Source organism: Squalius cephalus (genome assembly GCF_949319135.1).
Source record: "Squalius cephalus genome assembly, chromosome: 12".
NCBI lineage: Eukaryota > Metazoa > Chordata > Actinopteri > Cypriniformes > Leuciscidae > Squalius > Squalius cephalus.
The window spans coordinates 30,095,416-30,120,325 of NC_137133.1; the positions used below are offsets into that span (position 1 = coordinate 30,095,416).

Sequence of the window (24,910 nt, forward strand, 5' to 3'; positions counted from 1 at the left end):
TCGCGTTTTGACACTCAGTGGCACCGTGACGAATGCGAGGGGGAGATTACTTGCGACTGCCGGCAGATTTGAAATAACACGGCCACCGTAGGAGTTAAAAAGCCCTCGGAATGGGAGGGGCTAGAAAGTAATATTCAGTTGGTAGTCATAAACAATTTCACCGCTAGATGGGAGAAAATCCTACACAGTGTAGCTTTAAGATAGATGGATGTGCTTTTTGGAGCTTCAAAAACTCCACACTATTTAAAAGGGGAAAATTGAGGGGACACTAAAGGGGACACTATTCAATGCTATTACAAAGCTGGGAAGAGCCAGGATATTATTTATTATAACTCAGCTGAAAGAAGAAAGTCATATAGACCTAGAATGGCTTGAGGGTGAGTAAATGTACTTTTCATTTTTGGGTAGCGATAATCTTTGGCCTGCAATTACAGACCGTCGTTACATGACCAGTGGCTTGAAGTGCATATATAAAAGCTTGCACTGACACTGAACTGAAGCAGCTGATGATAAACAGAAATCAAAATAAAAGTAGGGGTCTCCTCAGCTGACATGGAACCATAAGAGTTTTCAGGATAAAAATGTAAAGGGCTCCATGGATCTAGTAATCAAGTTTCATGGCTGGTTTGCCATTTAATTGGGTACAGTATTTGAAACTTTAATACGTAACATATTTGCTCGCTATCTCTACACACATGAATAGACAATGGACTATTTAATAAATTATTATTAGCTGAAATGAAGGAGGCAAAGATGGGAAAATAGAGGGTAGAGGGAAAAACTATGCAAGAACTAGATGTTTACAGTTTTGGCAAAAAAGTGCACTTGCCTGTGCAAAACTCACCGCTAAGATGCTAGAGTGCTGTAGACATCGCAGTTGCTAAGGTGTTCTGAGTGGTTGTAATTACGTTGCTATGTATGCGGTTGCTAAGGTGTTCTGAGTGGTTGTCACTGCGTTGTCATGCAGTTGCTAAGGTGTTCTGTGTGGTCGTTAGTGCGTTTCTATGTGGTTGTGGGGGTATTCTGAGTGACTGTCATTGCGTTGCTACGTATGTGGTTGCTAAGGTGTTCTGTGTAGTTGTTATTGTGCTGCTATGCAGTTGCTGGGATGCTCTGAGTGGTTGTTATTGCGTTGCTATGCAGTTACTGAGGTGTTCTGTGTGGTTGTCAGTGTGTTGCTACGTATGCAGTTGCTAAGGTGTTCTGAGTGGATGTTAAAGGGTTAGTTCACCCAAAAATGAAAATTCTGTCAGTAATTACTCACCCTCATGTTGTTCCAACCGCGTAAGACCTTCGTTCATCTTCGGAACACAAATTAAGATATTTTTGATGAAATCAGAGCTATGTCTCACTCCTCCATAGGCTGCTATGTAACCGAAACTTGCTGGCCCAGAAAAGTTATTAAAGAGATCGTTAATATAGTCCAAGTGACTACAGTGGCTCAATCTTAAGTATATCAAGCGACGAGAATACTTTTTGTGCGCAAAAACAAACAAAAATAACAACTTTATTCCACTTTTCATTTCCTTCTCTCTGGGCCTCGTAGTGTTTTTGCGCTGCGCGTCTGTGTTGCACGTCATCACGCATCACACACATGACCGGCGTCGGCCAATAGTGAGCCTACGTGGTGACGTGTAACACAGACGCGCTGCGCAAAAAGACTACGCGAACCAACTAGAGGCCCAGAGAGAAGGAAATGAAAAGTGGAATAAAGTCGTTATTTTTGTTTGTTTTTGCGCACAAAAAGTATTCTCGTCGCTTGATATACTTAAGATTGAGCCACTGGAGTCACTTGGACTATATTAACGATCTCTTTGATGACTTTTCTGGGCCAGCAAGTTTCGGTCACATAGCAGCCTATGGAGGAGTGAGACATAGCTCAGATTTCATCAAAAATATCTTAATTTGTGTTCCGAAGATGAACGAAGGTCTTACGCGGTTGGAACAACATGAGGGTGAGTAATTACTGACAGAATTTTCATTTTTGGGTGAACTAACCCTTTAATGCAATGCTATGCGTTTTCTGGTGTGTTCTGAGTGGTTGTTATTGCGTTGCTATGCGGTTGTTTGTATGTTCTGAATGGTTGTCATTATGTTGCTATGGAGTTGCTGAAGTGTTCTGAGTGGTTGTTAATGCATTGACATGCGGTTGCTGGTATCTTGATATCTTACACTCAAAAACAGCTAGATGTTGGACAGCTTGATTTTGACAGCTAGATGCTGTCAAAAACAGCAACATGATGGAAAAGATTGAAATTCTTAAAGTTGGCAAGCCATCTTAAAAAAACAACAAATTGATGCACCACCGATTAACTGTTTCCAAGCCATTGACATTTTTCTGGCAATCCATGTTTTCAGTGTTATATAGGGGGTGCTGTTATGCATCGTCTGAAAGAGTAAAGAATCCCCGAATCCAAAATTAAGCAAAGAAGAAGCTTAGAAGATTGCTTACACACATGTAAGCTACTGCGATCATCAAACATTCAACAGCATTTAAATCAAAACTGCCTAATGTTACTGAATGAAGTGTCGAACCCATAAAGAGCTATAGGACTGCCCAACCTTTGGGGGTGTTGATGGACTCGATTTACCCGATCTATGTTTTGATCATCATTCTGAATCTGATCTGAACAAAGCCTTTGACAAATGCGATTTTCTCAGCTTTTTGTTCAAAATGTTGAACCTACATTCAATTCAAATGTTGATAAAAAAATGCATGAAGCTAGAATAATTTTTTCACCCTGTTCTTTCTTTTGATGTATTTAATGTTTAGATATTCACACAACAAAATATTCTGTGGGCCATTAAAGTTTTGTGAAAATGATAAAAAATGCTGGCACTGACTTGCAACATAAAAAAAAAAACCTCGAAGGCAAAGAGTTAAAATATCAAAATAATAGATAGTTAATCTATCTAGATAGTTAATCTAACTAGGCAAACTGACCCCAAAACTCAGTCCAAGCCCTGTATCCAGCTCTAGAAAGGATTTTAATGTAGACCCAGCTATGACTCTGAAATACTGATGAAATACCCAATACATGCCTTTCCTGGCCTAATACTAATGCAGGTTGATGATCTGGAACATATTCCTTAAAAAAAGCCACTTTTAAATTCATGAACAACACTTAGTAAAATGCTTACAGAGCTTAGATATAAACAGAAAACACTGATACCCAAGCTGAGGGATTATACATTGCAAAAGAAGTACAAAATCAGATGTTACCTTTGAAAGGTCACCCACTTCCAAATAGAAACAGATGATGAAGACATTCCAGGCGACCCACAGCACCAACCAAACCGCATACTGTAAAAGAGACAAGAACATGGTGTTTGAAAGATCCATTTCAACCTCAGACCCCCAATAACCACCTAACCAAATAAACATTTGCATTTGCGTGATTAATTGGCATAAGTGGGAAATTTTCTCTGTAATTAATTCTCCGATGTGTGTTCCTTAAAACATTCTGCCTCCACAAATCTAGAATCTGCCAAAGAAGCGATATGGGCAGGCGATGCATTTCACGGTGGAAGCAAGAGCCCTGTGTGGGAGTTTGTGAGGGTGGCTCGTTCCCCGGTTCATGAGTTAACGCTTATCGAAATAGCGGGATGTGATTATAAAACGATGAAACATATTCCCCAGCAAAATTGTAGCCGTCGCAGGGGGGTGTCTCTGAAAATGAAGTAAATTTTTGTTAAATAAACACAGGTCTCATCCCGTTTCACATCATTAGGGAATGCCGCAAACTGCTATTATGTTAAACGAATTTGTTCAAAAGATGAGAGTAGAGCGGAGCGCTGAATTTGCTCATGAGCATTAGCAGCTCGTAGCATGTTATTACTGATTAAAATGTGAGAGGTATGCCGCGTGAGAACTCAGAGGTCTGTTAGGCAGGCAGTGATCTTTAGATAAAATAACTCTTATCTGATCCAATTCAAAGTGAGACAGGTGAGTACAAATGAAATACTGAGCGAGGGGAAATGCAAAATCAATCTGAATTACCTGATGGGACTTGAGCGGAAAAACTCGGCCTTTAACGCTTGAAAATGAGCAGTTAGCGACATGCATTTCGAGTAGCTCCCCAAAAGTGGCTCTAATAGATAAATCAATATGGACTTAGCTTTGATAAAAATGGGCATGTGCAAAGACACTTCAACCTCCCGTTACAGATGTACTACCTCTCTGCTAGGATTGTGCACCATTCAGAATTGAACTAAGAATGCCTGCTAAATTTTAATTCAATGCCTGGATTTAAACTGAGCTACATCATGCAGAATTTGAATGCAAGAAATTCATATCACAAATTTTTAACTAGCATTTTTAACTAGAAAAGCAAAGATAGTCAGACTTTGTATGTTGGTTTGTTAAAGTCTCTGTTTTGAAAAATAAAAGTTTTAAAAGCTTTCAACTGTGCAAGTGTTTATGCAGACAGAACTATAGAGCAATTCACAGATAGATAGATAGATAGATAGATAGATAGATAGATAGATAGATAGATAGATAGATAGATAGATAGATAGATAGATAGATAGATAGATAGATAGATAGCAGTGATGCGCGGGTTGATCCAAAATGAGCGGGTGCCTGTGGTCACCTGCGGTTACCCGCGGTTACGAGTCATCCAAAAATATTTTTAATGATATTCGGGTCGCGGTCGGTCGGGTCGTTTGAAATAAAGATGCCAATTAAACCTTTGTAATTTATATAGTACTAGACACAATTTTCTATGAAATACATAGGCCTACACTTTATTGGCTGAATAATTGGCGCGAAGATGACGCACGAGCTCAGTCTGCAGGTAGAGATGGAGGCGGCAAGAGAAAAGGTGAAGACTGAGCAAAGTGTGGGAGACATTTGGGAAGAGCAAAGTGTGGGAGACATTTGCCGAAATAATGAAAGATGATGACCAAAGTGCTGGCTTTGTCATGTGTACTTCTTGCGATGCTATTTACACATTTGATAACCACAAAACTGGCACGACCAACCAGGCACGGCGCCAGGATTCCAGTTTTGGATGGGCCAGTGGGTGGGCCTTAAATTAAAAACATAAAAAAAAAAAAAAAAAAAAAACGTTATCCAATCACTGCTTAACCTAATAAAAAAATATTGACTATAGCCTACTGTTATATTATCTGTGCGTAGACATAATATAGATTTTAATAGCTTGATGCTCTTTAAATATTTTGTTGCATTGTTAAAAGTAAATCCGCGATCGCTCTCCATGGTTCTGACCAAAGAAGAGCGCTTTGGAATCTCCATTACGCATCATACACATTACCTGGGCTGCATTTTCCGATAACGTTGTCTCTTAGCGCGCTACGAAGACTCTTAAGGTATAACTTAACTAAAGGTATACTACCACTAAAGGTATATCATTGCTAGGCGTCTTCAGGGCTATCATCCACTCGCGAGGCAGAGGCGCTGGCGCCCTCCTAGCAACGGCACTGTTTTTGGTAAAACATGATTTTGACGACTTCATTAAGTTTTGTTTTATAGAAAACTCTTTTTAAAAGATTTTCGTTTTGTATAAATTGTATCTTAATTTTGATCAATGTTTTATCAATCAATTGCCCGTATTTAATAAATAAGAAGCAAATATATAGCAGACAATGTAATAAGGCGCCGACACGATCACTTGCATTGCACGTGAACTGGAGGGCGCCGAAACTCAGCTTGTGCCTCACAGATTTGAGAAATATAGGCTATATATTACAGAAAGCTTGAAATGTCTACTTTAAAACGAAAATATTCAAACCAAAATAAATAGGCTATGATTATGTAATCCGAAATGTGCATTTCACATGCATTTCTCTCTGGCGTTCATGGCGAGTCCGCATCGTCAACTTCATCTTTGCAGCGACACAGAAAACACCAGTTTATTACTAAACAATTAAATGTCTCCTTGCTAATTTAGACACATTCATAATCATTACTTTAACCGGTTCTTTGTGGCAAGCTTTATGCGTGCGGTCATAACGCTTATTATCCTGTAGTAGGCTATAGCCTATTTAAGTAATTAAATTAATAGAAAGGGGCGATTTGTCCACGAATGGCTTAAATGAACAACTACTAGTCGACTAGAGAAAAAAAAAATTAGTCGGAGGCAGCCCTTATTCCACATATTTTCGAACCTGCAGGCCATTCTGGCTTGAGCGAGCGACCCTACAGAATGAGTGAGCGGAGCGGAATATTCAGAAATGCGCTCTCCGCTCACGAGCTCTGATCGGAACAAACCCGAACCTCACTGTCTGCTGAACTTGCGCAGAAACATCAAAATAGACATAGCCAGCTTTTTAAAATTGTTTTTAAAACTAAACATTTAGACTATTTTAGTACAAATTATGAGCTTATTGACGATTTTTTTAAATTCTTGACAAAATTAGAATATATTAAGTTATATTAAGACGCTACAATGAGCATTTACTAGGCTACTTTAAAAAAAATGCGGGTCAGGAAGCGGGTCGGGTACAATATTTTCTTTTTCTTTTTTTGCGGTCCGAGTTGCGGGCGGGTTAGTTGAAAACGTCGGTCGGGTGCGGTTTGTTTATACATTGACCCGCGCATCACTGATAGATAGATAGATAGATAGATAGATAGATAGATAGATAGATAGATAGATAGATAGATAGATAGATAGATAGATAGACCAATTAGCTTATAGACAGATGGACTGAAAAGAGAGATAGACAGATAGACCATTTGATAGACAGACAGAATTTGATAATGAAAAGCTAAATGACTTAAAAACTAACAATACTGAGAAAAATAGTTAAACTAGTTGTAACCACGCTACTGCTCAACACATCTTAAGTGCAAACAATCCTGGGCAGCCCTTTATTAAGTCTTACACATGATTTGTTGCTGAATCTAGTCATTATGATTTTCAAGTTGAGCATTATTGCAGCCATTTATTAAAGCTGACCTTGTACAAGAGGATTGACTCACTCAGGTCAACCCCTGCAATGTAGCAGTTCTTTATTTACAGATTTGCAGTTATATGCAAAGAATCGTGAGCGCCTCAGGCTAGGGGCAAAGATCAACACATCATGACTGTCTTCCAACTAGAATGTGGTTGATGTATCTCCTGTCTTCCATGCTCTGCTGTATAAGAAGGAGCCTCCTCCGCATGTTAGAGCAGGAGGGGGTCTAGACGGAGCGATTGACTTCAATTAAGTCTCATAATCCTGCTTGATATCTCTAACACGCATTTGAGTTGATCCGGAGGGAGGAGGTTATGAACGCGTTCTTGACGAGGGCTGTTTCAGCCTAACCTTTCCCCACAAACAGAGCGCACCAGACCGTTGAGACTCAGAGACGGGAGGAATTTTGCCATCTTGAAATCTGACGTGTTGTCAGGACATTAGATACAGAAGATGTGGGCATGTAGTGGAACCTCATTTGGCCATTTGCCAGCCACTGGAACGTGCCAAGTTGAATTAGAATAAAAATTTATCTGGCCTGACAGCATCCCCAAAACAGATATAAGCAAGAGTAATGTTCGAATGTGAGCAATTTATCTCTGTAGGAGACTCTCTCTCCATCTCTCTGGCCAGCCACTGCTCCTTGACTGAAAAATTGAGCATTGTTTATTCCAAAGGGAGACACATAACACTAAAAAAGGCAATCTGTTTCATCTCAACTGGGTGACATGGTCCGAGTCACATTTGAGTCAATGACCCGGTCCGTCAGTGCATTGATATCTCTCTGTTACACTGGCCAGGGTGTTAAATGTCCGTTGTACCTGACTGTAGAGAAAAGCTGTCACAACATGCGGTCTAATCTCATCCGTGCTGAACAACTGTTTCTTCCACAATACCATATATTAGGTATAACATGCTTGATGGACTGGATACAAATATAAATCATGCGTAAAACTGTCTAACACCATGTCTACACTGGATGCGAGTGGTCAACATAATCTATTATAATCAGCGTTTCTGTCTACACTGGATGCAGCGTGATGCAATGAGTCATCGACTGTAAATTGATGCCCCCTTCCATTTCTGATGCGTCACAACAATCTTCTCTCCCAGTGTAGACACGGTGCAAGGGTGTTTCACATGATTCATTTGATTCAGAACCAGATGCATTTTCTCCCTTAATTGGTTTGGGCATACATTAACACAGCAATCACTCAAATCTGCACCAAAAAGTTGGACCAAAACTACCTTAAGGAATACAAAATAAGAGAAAGAAAGCTACAATACATCCATTGAGCTTTAGTTATAAAAACATTCTGACCAATGAAGGGACAATTTGCTCACATCCCTGCTGAAAAAACAAAAAAAAAACAAATCTTAAAATCAGCCTAAATCAGTTTGCTGGTCTTAGTTGGTCTCCCAGGCTTGACTTTTGCCAGGTTTTGAGCACTTTTCAGCTGGTCCGATGCATTCCCATGAATTTTTGCCAGGGTCAATATTGTCCCTATCACTTTTTGAAACATCTCGTGGTATGAATGTACCTAATACAAAAGAAACATCTCCAGTTGATCATCAATTCGTTCGTTTGTGTTAAATAAGAGGCGATCTGGAATGTGTTGTTTTTGAAAACATGCTGAGTGCTCGTTGCCGCTGTTATCAGTGGCAGAATGCAACAGTGTTCTCTTGGTGCTCGTGCACACTGTGCAGTCTTCACACAGATCAGCACTTCTTTCTATCACTTAAAGCTGTTGCGGAGACTCTCTATTCGTTCCAGTGAATTCACAAAACATGAAACATGAACATTAAACATAAGCTCTATGTCAATAAATTAAACTCAATGTACTACTGATATTGATTACTGGACATCGTAATGTTATTTTTTGTGCGTTATTTTCCAGCAACTTCCCCCTTACACCCACAGTCCTGTCCCACCCACTTTTTAAACAAAGTTAAGCCACTGGTCAGATGGATAGACCAGCTGGCCACACAGCTAAACCAGCTAAATGACAGCTTAGCCAGACTGGGTCACCAGACCATATTAAAGCAGTTCAGATCAGCAAATCAGTTTAGGCTGGTTCAGAGTTTAGGGTTTATTTTAATATAGATGTGACAATGTGACACAAATGTTGGTCTTTTTTTTTATTTACGAACCAAATTAAAGAGAAAATGCAACATTGTAACAATTTAATCCATTTTGGACACAAATACAGATCGTGATTAAAACATCTAAGGATGTTTTCATACCTCCCTTAGTTTGTTAGAGAATACAGACTGTCCATACTCAATGTGAAACTGCTGCAAACAACAATCACATCCAATCAGAACATATTTTGGGCCAGATTTCCTAAACAGGGCAAATTATTGTGAGAGTGTAATTCCCATGGGCGGCGCTAGGGAGGAGCTAGCAGGTGCTTCAGCACCCCCAAGAAAGACCAAAGCACCCCGACAGCACCCCCAAAAATAATTTCTGGAAGCAATTATATTCAGGCTGTATTTTATGGAAGCCCTGAACAGCATGGTGAAAAAAAAAAGAAAAGAAAACTTATCTTGTTATTTCGAGATATTAAGTCATTATTTCAACAATATATTTTAAGTCGTTATTTCGAGATAATATCTGTTATTTCGACATAAGTCGTTATTTCGACATAATATCTCGTTATTTCGACATAATAAGTAGTTATTATGCACGCGTGTCACCGGATTTACAAATGCACATCTTGCTTGTTCTTGCTTGCATGCTTTATCTTGCAGATAAAGTACTAATTGTTGGTGATTTTAATATACACATCGATAATGAAAAAGATGCATTGGGTTTGGCATTTAAAGACATTGTAAACTCAATTGGAGTTAGACAACACGTGTCAGGACCTACTCATCGTCGTAATCATACTCTAGATCTAATATTATCACATGGAATAGATGTTGATGCCGTTGAAATTCTGCAGCAGAGCGATGACATCTCAGATCATTATCTAGTCTCGTGTAAATTACATTTAGCCAAGGCTGCAAAGCCGACTCCGTGTTACAAATATGTTAGACCTATCACTTCTGCCACTAAAGATTGCTTTATTAATAATCTTCCTGATCAGTTTCATCATTTTAGCATCCCGGATAGCTTAGAAAAACTTGATATTGCAACAGAAACTTTTAACTCTCTCTTTTCCAGCACTTTAGACACAGTTGCTCCTTTGCGCTTAAAGAAGATTAAAGAAAATAATCCAACGCCGTGGTACAACGAGCACACTCAGGCCCTTAAGAGAGCAGCCAGAAAAATGGAGCGCAACTGGAAGAAAACAAAACTAGAGGTATTTCGCATTTCATGGAAAGAGAGCTCGATTGCATACAGAGAGGCTTTAAAAGCTGCTAGATCTGCTTATTTTTCAAACCTATTATAAGAAAATAAACATAATCCTAGGTATTTATTTGAAACAGTGGCTAAACTAACGAAAAAGAAAGCTTCAAACACAGAAGGTTCCAAGCAGCACAGCAGTAATGACTTTATGAACTTCTTCACTTATAAGATTGATAATATCAGGGATAAAATTATAACTATGCAACCGTCTACTACAGTATCGCATCAGGCAGTGCATTGTAGTCTTCCTGAGGAAAAATTTGATTCATTCGTTGCTATAGGAGAGGAAGAATTTACTAAACTTGTTAAATCATCTAAATCTACAACATGTATGTTAGACCCTATACCGACTAAGCTACTGAAAGAGATGCTTCCAGAGGTCATAGATCCTCTTCTTAATATCATTAATTCCTCTTTGTCTCTAGGATACGTACCAAAAAACTTTAAGCTGGCTATGATTAAACCGCTTGTTAAAAAAATGCAACTTGATCCTATAGAATTAGTCAATTACAGGCCGATCTCGAATCTACCTTTTCTGTCAAAGATACTAGAAAAGGCAGTATCTTCACAACTACTGTATGTTCCTTTCTAGAAAGAAATGATATCTGCGAGGATTTTCAGTCCGGATTAAGACCATACCATAGTACTGAGACTGCTCTCGTTAGAGTAACAAATGATTTGCTCTTATCATCCGATCGTGGTTGTGTCTCTCTATTAGTGTTACTCGATCTTAGTGCTGCGTTTGACACCATTGACCACAACATTCTTTTAAATAGACTAGAAAACTATGTTGGAATTAGTGGAATTGCACTAGCATGGTTTAAATCATACTTATCTGACCGTTATCAGTTTGTAGCAGTAAATGAAGAGATGTCTTATCAATCACAAGTTCAGTATGGCGTACCACAAGGCTCAGTACTAGGACCGCTGCTGTTCACTCTGTACATGCTACCCTTAGGAGATATCATTAGGAAACATGGAATTAGCTTCCACTGTTATGCCGACGATACTCAGCTCTATATTTCTTCAAAACCTAACGAAACTTACCAATTCACTAAATTAACAGAATGCATAGCTGATATAAAAAATTGGATGACTCGTAATTTCCTACTTCTAAATTCTGAAAAAACAGAGATTCTAATTATTGGACAAAAAACTTCCTCACGTAATAACCTAGAATACTGTCTAACACTTGATGGCTGCTCTGTTAAGTCTTCGTCGTCGGTTAGGAACCTGGGTGTGCTCTTTGATACCAATCTTTCATTTGAAAGTCACGTGTCTAGTATCTGTAAAACCGCATTTTTCCATCTTAAAAATATATCTAAATTACGTCATATGCTCTCATTGACAAATGCGGAACAATTAGTTCATGCGTTCATGACATCATAGATTATTGTAGGCTAGATTATTGTAATGCTCTACTGGGTGGTTGCCCTGCCCGCTTAATAAACAAACTACAGCTAGTTCAAAACGCAGCAGCTCGAGTTCTTACCAGAACCAGGAAGTATGACCATATTAGCCCGGTTCTGTCAAAACTGCACTGGCTCCCTATTAAACATCGCATCAATTTTAAAATATTGCTGATTACTTACAAAGCACTAAATGGTTTAGCTCCGCAGTACTTGAGCGACCTATTAACGCATTATACTCCTTCACGTCTATTGCGATCTCAAAATTCCGGCCAGTTGATAATACCTAGAATATCAAAATCAACTGCTGGCGGTAGATCCTTTTCCTATTTAGCACCAAAACTTTGGAACAGCCTTCCTACCATTGTCCGGGAAGCAGACACACTCTGTCAGTTTAAATCTAGATTAAAGACACATCTCTTTGACATAGCGTTCACATAATACATTATAGACGTCTATAATTCAATATTAGGCTGCATAGATTAGGTCAGCTGGAACCGGGAACACTTCCCATAAATCCTGATGTACTTGTTACATCATGAGAAGAATGGCATCTACGCTAATTTTAGTGTCTTTGTTTATCCCAAGGTTTTCCCGCAGCCTGCCGGATCCAGGCCGTTTCCAGATCTGATGAAGGACCTTCGCCTGGACCCGATGTCAACGCAGTGCTGAAGTGCAAACTAGCCTCTCCCTATGGAGGATCCCTTTCCCACTCTACAGATAAAGCGTCGTCGGGAAAACTCAATTTGCGTATCTACCCCGAATTGATAAAATAAAATTAAATTCTGAATCAAAACTATAAGGAAACACCAGTAATTTGTTTAGGCTTGGTTTTTAGGGAATTCCAAACCTGCACACATATATTCAAACGCACATAACTATAGAACCAATTCTTAATGCGCATGTGAACGCCATCAGCGTTTCTCACAGGTTTGCGTTTAAAGTCTGTGTAGAGAGAATGGTGTCGTCTTGGCGGCCCTAATTTAAAAACAAATGATCATTGCGACAGAAGCGAATCAATCAAAACTAACTTTAGCTGGAAAATAACTTTATTAAAGAACCGCTATAAAGCCAAAACAATCTTACGTTAAATTATACATTTACCTCTGTAAAGCTGCTTTGAGACAATCTACATTGTTAAAAGCGCTATATAAATGAAGATGACTTGACTTGACTTGTTGCACGCACACATATTATGTCGAAATAACGAGATATTATGTTGAAATAACAATATTAATAATAATAAATCTTTAAGAATATTTGATTGAATGCTGAATGTTGTGCTTGTTCAATGTAATAAAATTAAAACTTGAATTGTGATAATTAAAATAATTGAATATTAAATATTGAGTGGCCAAGTTTTGCTTATTTATTAATAGTATTTATATATGATCATATATTAAGCTCCCCCTTAATATATTATATTTTTTTATTATATATATTATATATATTAATAATTGTACAGCTCCCCCTGTCAATGATCTAGCACCCCCTCAGCGCCTGCGTTAAAAGTTCTCCGGCGCCGCCCCAGGCAGCGTTGATGGAAGTGGAAAGTTCTACGCGTGATCTACATTCGAGTCTACTTGCATCTGAAAGGGAAACAAATTCATATGCAATAAGGTCAGCTGCAAACATAACTGTGTCCTCGCCTTTTCAGCGCTAATTTCACTGTCTTTAGTAAATCCTGACAGTAGTTTTTTAACGCCAAAAGATGGTTTGCGCTGCTGCAAGCTGTTAGTAAATCTTGCCCTTGATGTTAAAGAGCATATGTGGAGCTGGATTTTGGACCAATGAGATTTCAAAGTTTGGTTTAAAACTCAAACCAAACGATTGTCAAAATGTCCTGCTGCTCATCACGGTTGCAAAATAAAACAAAAACGTGTCAAGGAACAGATTTGCCTGGCTAGGACTAAAAGTGGGACAGTTTTATGACACCAGTGGTATTAATACAACAAAATGACAGCATAACCTGCAGGGGTGAAAAAGAATATGTCACAAACAGAATATGAAAATATATGCAAACTCACCATGGTCACATATCGCGGTCTGAACTGTACTGTTCCAAAGAGTCCTAGAATCACTGTGATGATGTGGACAAAGTTTGTGAGGATTGGAGCCCACTGGTATCCAAGGAAATCAAATATCTGTCGCTCCAAGATGCTGATCTGGAAACGAGAAATAGAGGGAAAATACACTGCTTTACTAAGCAAAAACAAAGACAATATATTGACATACAAGCATTTATTAGCATAAAAGCGTAAACAGATTTCGTTTTATGATGACACTCTGATGCCAGCTGGAAGGCAGGGTGAGATGACGGACCGCCAGGCCACATGTGAGAGCACACAGCCTACAGGAAGCCAGAGGAATACCCCTGTCACACAGGCGATTAATTAGGACAGAGACGTGCCGCTCTCCGGAGTTAAACCCCCACCCTTCCACAAACACCAGAGTTGACTTGGAAATTAAAGCTGGCAAGTCCAGCCTCGCAGCTCTGGGTGCTCCAATCTCAGCCACTGATTGGACATGACACTGATGTCAATACCACAAGCTATGGCACTTCCAAAAGCGGACCAGTACAGGGTCACGGTTTTATCCCCAAAGGACTTACAAGCAGCCAGCCTCATAAAGCTAATGCTAATAGAACCCGTGTCTCCAGTTGCATTCACCAACAGGCACGAGAAGCCTTTAACAACCTCAGATGCTCAAGGTCTTTTCTGGAAAGGAAACCAAGCAAAAATCTCACCATTGAATCATCTGCTTTGCCGCATGATGTAACAGAGGATAGTAATGGGCATAGCGTCAAGAGGAAGGTTGAAAACACAAATGTCATTGTGACCTCAATAGATTCATTTAACAAACAGCTTCTCAAGTGAACACCAATAGAGGCCTCAGAGGATTCAATAGCAGCATGAATATCAAATGACTTAAAGTTGCACAGACATGCTATATATGAGTGTTTCCTACTGGATGTTTTTACTTCATTATTAGAATCTTGAATATTCTGGAATTACTAAATGAATCATGGTTAATTTAAAGGGGTCTTTTGACATATAAGGGGCAGTTCACACAGAACGCGTTTTCATGACCGCTTTAATATAACAACATTCCTAGTTTCTATTAATAAAAAAAAGTTAAAAAAAATCTTAGTCAAAAGGGAACCAATGTCTTAAACTACACGTTGTCATATGAGCAGTAATATTACCAATTTGAGTTTCACAAACAGTTCTTGCTTCGACAGATATGAATAAAAACAAAGTCCCGTGGTTCAGTAAGCGAATCAGAAGTTAATTCAGTAACCACTCTAGCAGATTTAGTGATTCATTCAGTGAAGCATTTGTAGGACTCACAACTTATTAAAATATAATTTGCAATGGCGCTGTAGATTGCATGACAGTGAAGTAAACACTGTTCTTTGTAATTGAGCAGTAGTTCATGCTATAAATCTATCAACAGTAGACAAAGCTCAGGAGTTTATAAATCTGTGCATCTTGTCCATGCAGTTCTGCCCAGTGAGGACCAGTTTGTGACGCCCCTCCACCCCCTGGTCTCCCCGAGGGACGTGTCTTCTTTTGTCTGGGTGTTTCCTTTGAGCTTCTGCTAGCATACATCTGGTGAGCGTGTCTGTCCCAAACACTTAAGTCTTCGATCATAATGAAAGGTATTATCCTGACAACACCAAGCAACACCAGCGCACTTCACACAGGTTTTTTTTATTAAGAATCGTCACAGCTCTGGGGTGCAGATGAGATTAGTTTTGTGTCAGAATAAAAGTAGTTCCCTTTCCAAATTCCACACACTTTATTTTTTATTTTTTTCCACAATTATGTTTGCCTTCCCATTCAGCCTTCAGTGGCATGGTGTGTTTTTATGAATCATGGCATGTGATTTCCCCCTGCACTAGCTCTTGTTTATTTTCACTGTCCTCCATATTTCCTCTATGAAACAGATGGATGAAAAGACAAATGCATTACCATCTGTTTTCTTAAAGGAATAGTTCATAAAAGAAAATTCTGTCATTATTTACTCACCGTGATTTTGTTCCAAACATATAAACTTTCTGAAACACAAAAGACTGTTTATGAAGAATTATTCTGGTAGCTCCTTTTTATGAAATTACAATGCATGGGAACTCAGGTTTTCAATCTTCTAAAAAGGACACCAAATCACCACTTCAACTCGTGCACTATATTTCAAGTCTTCTGAAGTCACACAATATCATTGTGATGAACAGACCAGAAATTAAGATGTACTGTAACTCGGTTGAAATGTTTACATCTGATCTAGCTCTCCTTTGAACATTCATAAGAGTTTATGTAGCGATTTGTAATAAATCATTTTTGAGAGTCAAATCTTTCCAATAAATAGACAGATTTTGTTAGTAAACCCGGTCTGAATGATTTGTTCATGAATTGGACTGAACACATTCTCAAGTTCAACTCAATAACTCCATCGAGTCAGAGGGAATAACAGTTCGCTAGAGGGAAAGATTATTAGTAAATAATTACTCAAATCTTAAAAAGAAAATTTCATATGCAGAAAAAGGGACGAGGCCTGATTGACTTGCATTAGTTGTTGAAACTCGCAATTATGGTAAGGGGCGTGACATTTCCAAAACATATTACATGCAGTTGACCAATCACAACACACTGGTCTAGTCAACCAATCAGAGCACATTGCACTTTTCGGAAGGAGGGGCTTCATAGAGACAAGGACTAAACAGGGGTGCGCTTCCCAAAAGCATCATTAGTCAACTATATTCGCAAATTCCGTCGTTACCGGCATAGTTCAACGAGTCTGTATTTCCCGAAACCATCGTTCTAACGAACATTCGCAAACAGCATCGCAAAGTTGTGTGGTTGGAACGACAGCTCTCGACCTGTGGTTAGCATAGTTTCTAGTTTGCATGACATGTGGACTTAATAAATCCTTATCTTGAGCAAAATAAGCAAGCTGACATTCAGTACAACCTGTGTCTTTTATTTAGAATACATACAAATGTCATTTACGTCTTTTAGTAAATGATTTTGAATCTGATTGAATGATTGAATCTGGAAATAAAGCAAAATAACTGAGAAAAATGAGAAATAGTCCTCAGATGCCATGTCTGTAATTTATAGCAAAACATCTAATTCGATCTCAAACAGATTCATTAAAAGAAGTTATTACTCCACCACGTGCGTGACGTCATAAACCAACGTGGATGAACGACCACTTTGCGACAATACGGTTTCGGGAAACAGTCGTGACTAGCTAGTTGATTTCCTCAACGATGCATCGTACTATGGTGGTTAAGCAGCGAGTTACGTCGTTGTTCAGGAAACGCACCCCAGAGCGTTACTGACAGTGTGGGAAGAGAGGTGCTGCAACAAATTTTAAATATGTAAACAATAATCAGTTTTTTAACATTCAAGCATGAAACCCTTTTCTAGTAGACCCCAAAAAACAAAATCAAGATTTTGTAAAAGGACAGAATATGGCCTTTTTAAGTCTCATGGTCTAATTCTGATACCTTGAATCGCACTTTTGCTGCTTTTTGATGCATGAAAGCATCAGTTTTCATTATAGCATGGAAAAGAGCGACCAGTACAATTCTTCAAACGTTCTGCTTTTGTGTTCCTGGGAAGAACGAAAGTACAAGTTTGAAAAAACTTCAGGATGAATACATAATGGCATTCAATACAAGAATTTTGGCTGGAGTACTTGTTTAATAGGTTGTTTTCCATTATTCACCCACAAAACATGAGCCAGAGAGCATGATAGCACCACGTTCGATCCATAATACCTTCATTATCAAAAGCGCTTCCAATGAGCCATGCATCACACCAATTCTCAGAAGCACTGTTCGCCTATTGTTATGCAGCAACTACAAGCACACAGAAAAAAAGTAAAACTATTGATTGACTCGACTCAGTGGTTACATTGCTTTAGCGAAGTCTTAAAACTACCACCACCCCTGAAATCAACTAATAAACCACAATGCTATGGTGTTGAAGGGAGACCATATGTGTAACATTGACAGTCGGTTTTGATTTCTGTTCTTGTCTGTGTCTGGTTATCTGTTTATTATTTCAGTTTAGTCTTCCTCTGCCCCAGCCTGTTTGTTTCGATGGTTACATATTGATTAGTTTGTTCTGTTCAAGTGTGTCTCGTCATATCTTGTTAGCTCTCCGGTTTGTATGTGTATTTAAGCCCAGTGTCTAGTTCAGTCTTTGTCAGTTCTAAACGTTGTACTATATTGGTTGTTCCGTTCCCGAGTCTTGTTCTTGAGTCTGTATTTGTGATGTTTTGAGTTTATTTAATAAAAGACTGCTGCACATGGATCCTGCTTCCTCCTCTGCTTTAACCAACGTGACAATGTCAGCACAAAATACAATCTGCCCTGTCTGCGAATAGGTTGCAAAATGCAAATATTGCCAATTATGTTATATTCTGTTGTTTGGTGAAAGATGGCGTGTTGACAATGTCTTTAAAACACGTCTTAATGGCACTTTCATTCACAGTTCTCTTCTGTCAGGCTTTTGTAGACACCTGCGCTTATTGACAGAATTCCCAAAAGAGCCCTGGCATTAATATGCATGTCCAATGGGGGGGGGGACACAACCTAAAGGGATTTTATGGGGAGGTTGCAAGCTCTTGTCTGAGGTGTCCGTCGGGATCACCATTAATGTGGTCCCTGGGCCCCGTTTCATATAAACAGTGATGTAAACAGCATTGTAGGGCAGCTGTGCTCTGAATGAGATTTATCAAGTCATTTTCATACATGAGAAATTAGATCCATAAATATGAGAAGAAAATCCATTAATGTTCAGAAGATAGGCCTTAAGAGATGAAGTGCAAAATCACTGACTAAACACTAACAAAAAAGAGAGCAAACATTCAGTACTTCAGTATGCACAAGTGCGCATCTATAAAAAAATCATAACACTTCTACTAAGGCTCTAAAATTACATTCAAAGCCACTGAAACGCTGATATACAAAACCAATAAAAAGTCTGAGGTCGGTAAAATTTTACAAGTTTTTGAAAGAAGTTTCTTATGCTCACCAAGGCTACATTTATTACAATTACAGAAAATATTGTAAAATATAATTACAATTTAAAATAACTGTTTTCTATTTTAGTATATTTTAAAATGTAATTTATTTCAATGATGACAAAGCTGCATTTTCAGCAGCCGTTACAGTGTCACATGATCCTTCAGAAATCATTCTAATATGCTGATTTGCTGCTCAAGAAACATATCTTATAATTAGCAATGTTGAATGCAGTAGTGCTGCTTAATATTCTTCTGAAAACCATACGTTGTCCAAGATTCTTTGACTCGATTTTTTTTGTAACAATGTTAAAGTCTTTACTGTCACTTTTAATCAATTAAATGTATCCTTGCTGAATAAAAATATCCATTTCTTTCAATAGAAAAAATCTTACTGACCACAAACTTTTGAACAATGTGTTTTCAAAATGATTACAATTTACATCAACTCATTTGGGAGACACTTATATAACTTGTATGTGGGAATTGAACCCACGACCTTTCTGGCACCATGCTCTATCAGTTATGAGAACACTGCTTCAAGCCATTAAAGTGGTAAACAACTTACAGTTAGCATAATGAACGGTATTACTTGGTGTAAGAATTGTTTACTACAATTCTAAATATTAAGAAATGCAATTATTTATTGAACACACTGCTATTGCTGTAATTTTAGAGAAAAAATAAGCCACTTAAGACCATTAGCTACGTTTTACCACGGTCGAGGGGATTTTTGTCTTGTTTTTTTAAACACCCCTTAACCATGGTAAATTGACAACAAGAAGTGAGAGTGTCAAGCTAAAAGCATCACTAAACCAATTCAGTAATGAATATCGAATGCAAAGGTCAGCGTAATCAATTCCTGTAATGATATTTTCCCTTCCTTATGCGCACATAATGTTTTCTCATGATTATTACTTGGCAGCAGAAGCATCCCATTAGCGATTAGCCTGCTATAGCGTACGCTTTCAGTCTGTGATTGAGATTAAAGTTCATTCTCCCTGTGACAAAGCCGAATCTCATTCTCCCAACCTTGTGCTTTCGTTCGCCTCTCTCCCACTCAGTTTCTCTCTTTCGTCCCAATTTATAAATTTCTTTCGGTGCGAAGGGAGACGAGCAGCCTTTAATCAGAAAGACAAAAGCTAATCAATCAGTAGGGGCAGGTTGAATAGATAGCTTCACCCGCATTTAAAAGAGGCTGGCCGAGTTATAGCGTTTCCCAGCATTAGCGCCACCGAGCATTAACTACAGATTGAGCATGGGCTAATGAAGAAAGCTCCCATGAAGCACGGCAGAGGGAAGACGCATCTTGGCCTGCCTCCATTGTCCGTCAGTAATCCAATTTCATCTGCTGCTGCCACCAGTGATCTTAATGTTGCTCTGCAGAGATGAGACTGCAAAAATAACAGCAGAATTGAATGGTTAACTAATCTATGACACATTCACTTGGAGTAAGGCGGGGGGTTTTGAGGTATGGAGACATTTAAAGATTGAGATATTGCAAATTGTATTTACACTTATTAAATGTCTCCTGCGACATTTAATATGCTGCGTACAAGAAATCCTTTGACTATGCAACGTCAGAGGAACCAGCCAGACATTACAATGGGCGAGATTGTTTCATGAGAGGTCTTCGCTTCAGGCAGTAAAGAGAGTGACAATTGTTTTTCCAAAAGTGTATTTGGATTAAGTGCAACTCAGCACCGCACATAAACCTGCTTCTCTGAATGGACTTTATGTACTATAGTAAAAGACAGATTATGATTGCAAATGAATATGGTACATTTTCTAAAAGATCTATTTCTTTCAATTGCCTCAAAGAAGATTCTCAGGGCCAACTACTGTTAAGACATAATTAGAAGCTCTATCAAAGAACATTTGAAACCACCTACAAACTTATCTTTGTACAGTTATATGAAGAAATCTAAACTACACAATGTCAATTAGACACATTCAAGGACCCCTGCTGTTCTCCCCTGTGTTTTATGTACAATGGCCATGTTAATGCAAAAATTCAAGTGGGCGTTTCAATGAAATATTCATATATTCTAAATGAAGGAATGAAATAGGGTTTGTTTGACAATAACTGCATTAGAAGGGAAATGGGAAATGGGAAGGAAGGAAGGAAGGAAGGAAGAAAGGAAAGAAGGAAAGAAGGAAGGAAGGAAGGAAGGACGGAAGGAAGGAAGGAAGGAAGGAAGGAAGGAAGGAAGGAAGGAAGGAAGGAAGGAAGGAAGGAAGGAAGGAAGGAAGGAAGGAAGGAAGGAAGGAAGGAAGGAAGGAAGGAAGGAAGGAAGGAAGGAAAACCATTATTTCACTGTTTTAATTTATTCCTGTGATTGCAAAGCTGAATTTTCATCATTAGTCCAGTCTTCAGTGTCACATAATACTTCAGAATTCATTCTAATACGCAGATTAGATCCTCAAGAAATTATTATTTTTTAACGTTTTTTAAGTTTTACTGACCCAAATGTTTAAATGATAGTGTATACACATAGGACCAGACATCAGTTCAATCCTACATTAAATGCAGCATGTTGCTACAATTTACATTTAGAAAGGAAGAAAAAACATTCATTCATTGTGGTCCAAAAAAAGAAAGAAGGTCATACGGCATTAGAACAACACCAGGGTGAGTAAATGATTACTTCATTTTCATAATAGGGTGAACTATCCCTTTAATTAAAAGGGGGAAATCTATGGTATGGCATGAAAGAGCAAAGGAAGGAAAAAGACTCATGAAGGAATTTCAGCTGGAAGCGTTTTAAATGCAGAATGAAAGAGGTGATGGTAGTTAAGAGCTGTGTTCCTCCACTACTGACTACAGTGACAGGAAGCCATCAGTTTTAGGTGATGTACATCATTATGCACTTCTTTTGTTCCTCTTTAGCTGAGAGCACGGCCTGCGGAGGTGCACAAGAAAGACAAGACAAGATGAATCCAACAGTTCAATGGTTCCAGATAAAAGTATGCAAGTATGATGATTTAATGATGACTTAATGGGGATATCTGGTATAGTTTCAGATACTGCTGTTATTGTGAAATATAGTGGCATATCCATCATATTCAATGAAAAGGTTTGCACAGGTCTCATTATGAAATTTCTATAGAAAAATCTATCCATCTATCTACTGTATCTTAACATACTTTCATTTATATATGTACATGTACGTGTGTGTGTGTGTGTGTGTATATATATATATATATATATATATATATATATATATATATCCTCTCTTTCAACTCTACGAATTCAGACCAACTATTCAGGGCCGACTGATTTTCTTTTTTGTTTTGTTTTTGCATTCCTTTTGAAGGCTTGGAAGGATATTTAAATATGATGTACAGCAAAATATGACATAAATCTCACAAATATCCATTATCACACTAAGCAAACACATTCCTGCCTTGAATTTTCATAATCCATCTCAGGATAAATAAACAAACAACTTCAATTCAAGAGCTTCATTTTATCCTAGAAGACTTCCAGGAAATGGTGCAAAAAGAAGCACATCAAGTCCATGGCTTGCACAGAGAGCCAGTAAACCAGTGTAATGAATGGCAACATTTACACGCATCCAGCAAGAGGTTACTGAAAATGCACAAGGTTATTTACATAAATAGAGCTGTCTGAACGTGTTCATTACCACACCGAAGACTTGCTATTCGCACAAATCTAGGCATTCCACGCTAAATGACGCATGTTGGGCATTTGAAGAGTAACTGTGTTGTTTGTAATAGACATTGAGGATGACTTCCAGTGTCAGCATGTAACAGATACAATGATGTGTAGTGGAGGGATTACGTAGAAGCTGTCAGAATGTGTAGCTAAGCTTGAAAAATGGCATTCATTATCTACTTCACACAATGGGCCGTTTCATATTCTTGGCCTCCTGATCTTTGGCCAGAATCCTCAAAGGTCTAAATGGCAGCAAAAGAAAAGCTCTCTGCTAAAGTAATTGTGCTTTACACCCACAGAGCAAAGAAAAAGAGGTCACGGAGGAAACTGCAGACATTAATATACTTAATTTCACATACTGAAGATTTTGCTGCAAGACAAACAACTAAAAAATGCCAGAGAGCTAGATATATGTTCCTCAAAAAATAAAGTCAAGAACCAACTCAAAAGCCATTTCTCAATATGCGTTCTTGTCTGTAATTGTTTTCTTGTGGACTTGTGAAACGTCCCCATTCGCTGCCCAAGTACTGTTCCAATTCAAAGTTAATCAAGGCAAGTACAGTTTAGATCTCCGGATGTGCTCTTGCTCCACCCCTTTTATGACTTGTGCAAACTTGAGACAACCAGGAATCCCAGAATGCATCTCGCACCAACCAGTGAGCATTAATACCACTGTTATTGTCACGAAATGCAGTTGTAAGAGTTTTTCAAACATGAATGTAGTTGTTTAAAGCTCAAATCTGTGGTTTATTTATAAAATTAGTGCCTATTTGAAAATTTGCTCCGACGTTTTCGGAGTCGTGAGAATCAGGAGATCAACGGACGATCAGTGCTCATGTACCCAGCCCAGGTTTAAGTAGATTAAACTCGGAAGATTGAGTTAAGATATTTTAATTAAAAATTACTAGCTCACAAAAAAGAAACATATGCATTAAAGAGTCATTCACAATAAGATCAATAAAATACATTTATAAAACAGATTTTTAATCTCAATCAATCTCAACAGAATGTAAATCGGGAAGCAATTTGCCATGAATTACTTTTCACACCCATATTTGAGAGCCTCATTAATACAGACCAGTGAAGAAGAGTCTCTTGTTTGCCACCCTGAGGTTTTTAAGGAACCAAGTGGCGAATGTTAATTTCCTTAGTATGGATGGCTCTAGGGGTGGGAGGAGGAGAGCAACTGAATAAAATTCATCAAGATACAGCAATGTTAATGATGATAATCTATTTTAATATTCGTTTGCATTTAAATGAGGCTGGCGAAAGAGCCGTTGCCCGAGGGCCAGAAAGATGATCGAGACTGATACGGGAATAGACCACGCAGTGAACTCAAATGTCAACTGAGCGGGATGGAAACTGCCAGCATGCGGAGAGAGCACACTGTGAGAGCTGCCACAATGGCTTTACTAATAAATATGTAAAATATGAACTAGTCAGGGTACAGTAGGAACTCTAGAGATGCATGGAAATTCAATCCAAATGTCATATATCCTTCAGGTTCTTCTGTACGACCACTGAGGCAATATTAAAAATAGATCCCTGACATAAAACCTACTGTAGGTGATGCTACATAAATGACACAAATACATTAAATGATTCAGTCCTCACTGTGGCAGTGACCTCCATAGCTACAGGGTAAAAAAGTAACCATAAGCTGATTTCAGTGAAGAAGCCCTCTAATTGGCTGACCTTAAACTGTCATCAGGCTTCATAATTGCTTGACGCTTTATTTATTTCACTTCTCACTGGGTGTGTTTGGGGAAAGTGCCACCGCTCATTTAAGCGATTTTGTCAGAGAAGTGCTGGTAAATAGCAGCATTACCAAATTTCGGTGACTGACAGTTTTTCCCGTTCGTGCCAGTTTCTTAAAAGCCCAAAAGCTCTGCTGCCACAAAGAGCTGGAATCCGCTCATGGAAGTTAATGGGAAATAACAGGTCAGAGAAACCTGTTTTCAGGGCTTTAGAGACCATGAAGTCATGGTGTAACAAACACCGGGGCCAGTTGAGCTTCACACTTTCATCTGCTTTTTGAAAAGTACAAAGATGTTTCATAATGGCAGAGTCAAACGTCCATCAATAAAGTTATCTCGAGAAATTATACGCTCCCTGAACTCCCTCAAACCCCACTCCGATATGTTGTTATCTAATACAATAATATTCATACATTTCTAAGTGTGGCTTAAGTGTCCAAATACATTTTGGGGCCACTGTATTAGTGCTCAATTTCTATGTATGCAGTGAAATAAATATTTACCAATCTATTAAAATAAACTATTGATTTTGAATATGCCAGGCCAAGCTCATTAGACTGGTGCAAAAATCTTATACTAATATGAGACTGAGGCATTATATTCCAATACCAAGGCCAATAAAATAATTTCCACTGTGCTTGTTAAATAAAGCTGTGTTTTTTAAGAATTATTTGCAAATATGCATTTGCTGATTAATAGGCTGCGGAATAGGTGGGGAGATAAAATATTTAGCTAATAATAACACACAACAGCAGCGCTG

General features: G+C 38.5%; 1 protein-coding gene across 2 annotated transcripts in view; it reads right to left on the minus strand.

Annotated features, from left to right (window-relative positions):
* nkain2 (sodium/potassium transporting ATPase interacting 2) overlaps positions 1-24,910 on the minus strand; it is a gene marked incomplete at its 3' end in the record, with an annotated part of 155,370 nt that overhangs the window by 94,351 nt on the left and 36,109 nt on the right. For both annotated transcript variants that reach the window (XM_079889391.1, XM_079889392.1), the window contains exons 2-3: positions 13,707-13,844; positions 3,224-3,304 (exon numbers count right to left, since the gene is read on the minus strand). In XM_079889391.1, coding sequence (XP_079745517.1) covers positions 3,224-3,304; positions 13,707-13,844 — 219 coding nt within the window. The remainder of the gene's footprint in view (positions 1-3,223; positions 3,305-13,706; positions 13,845-24,910) is intronic.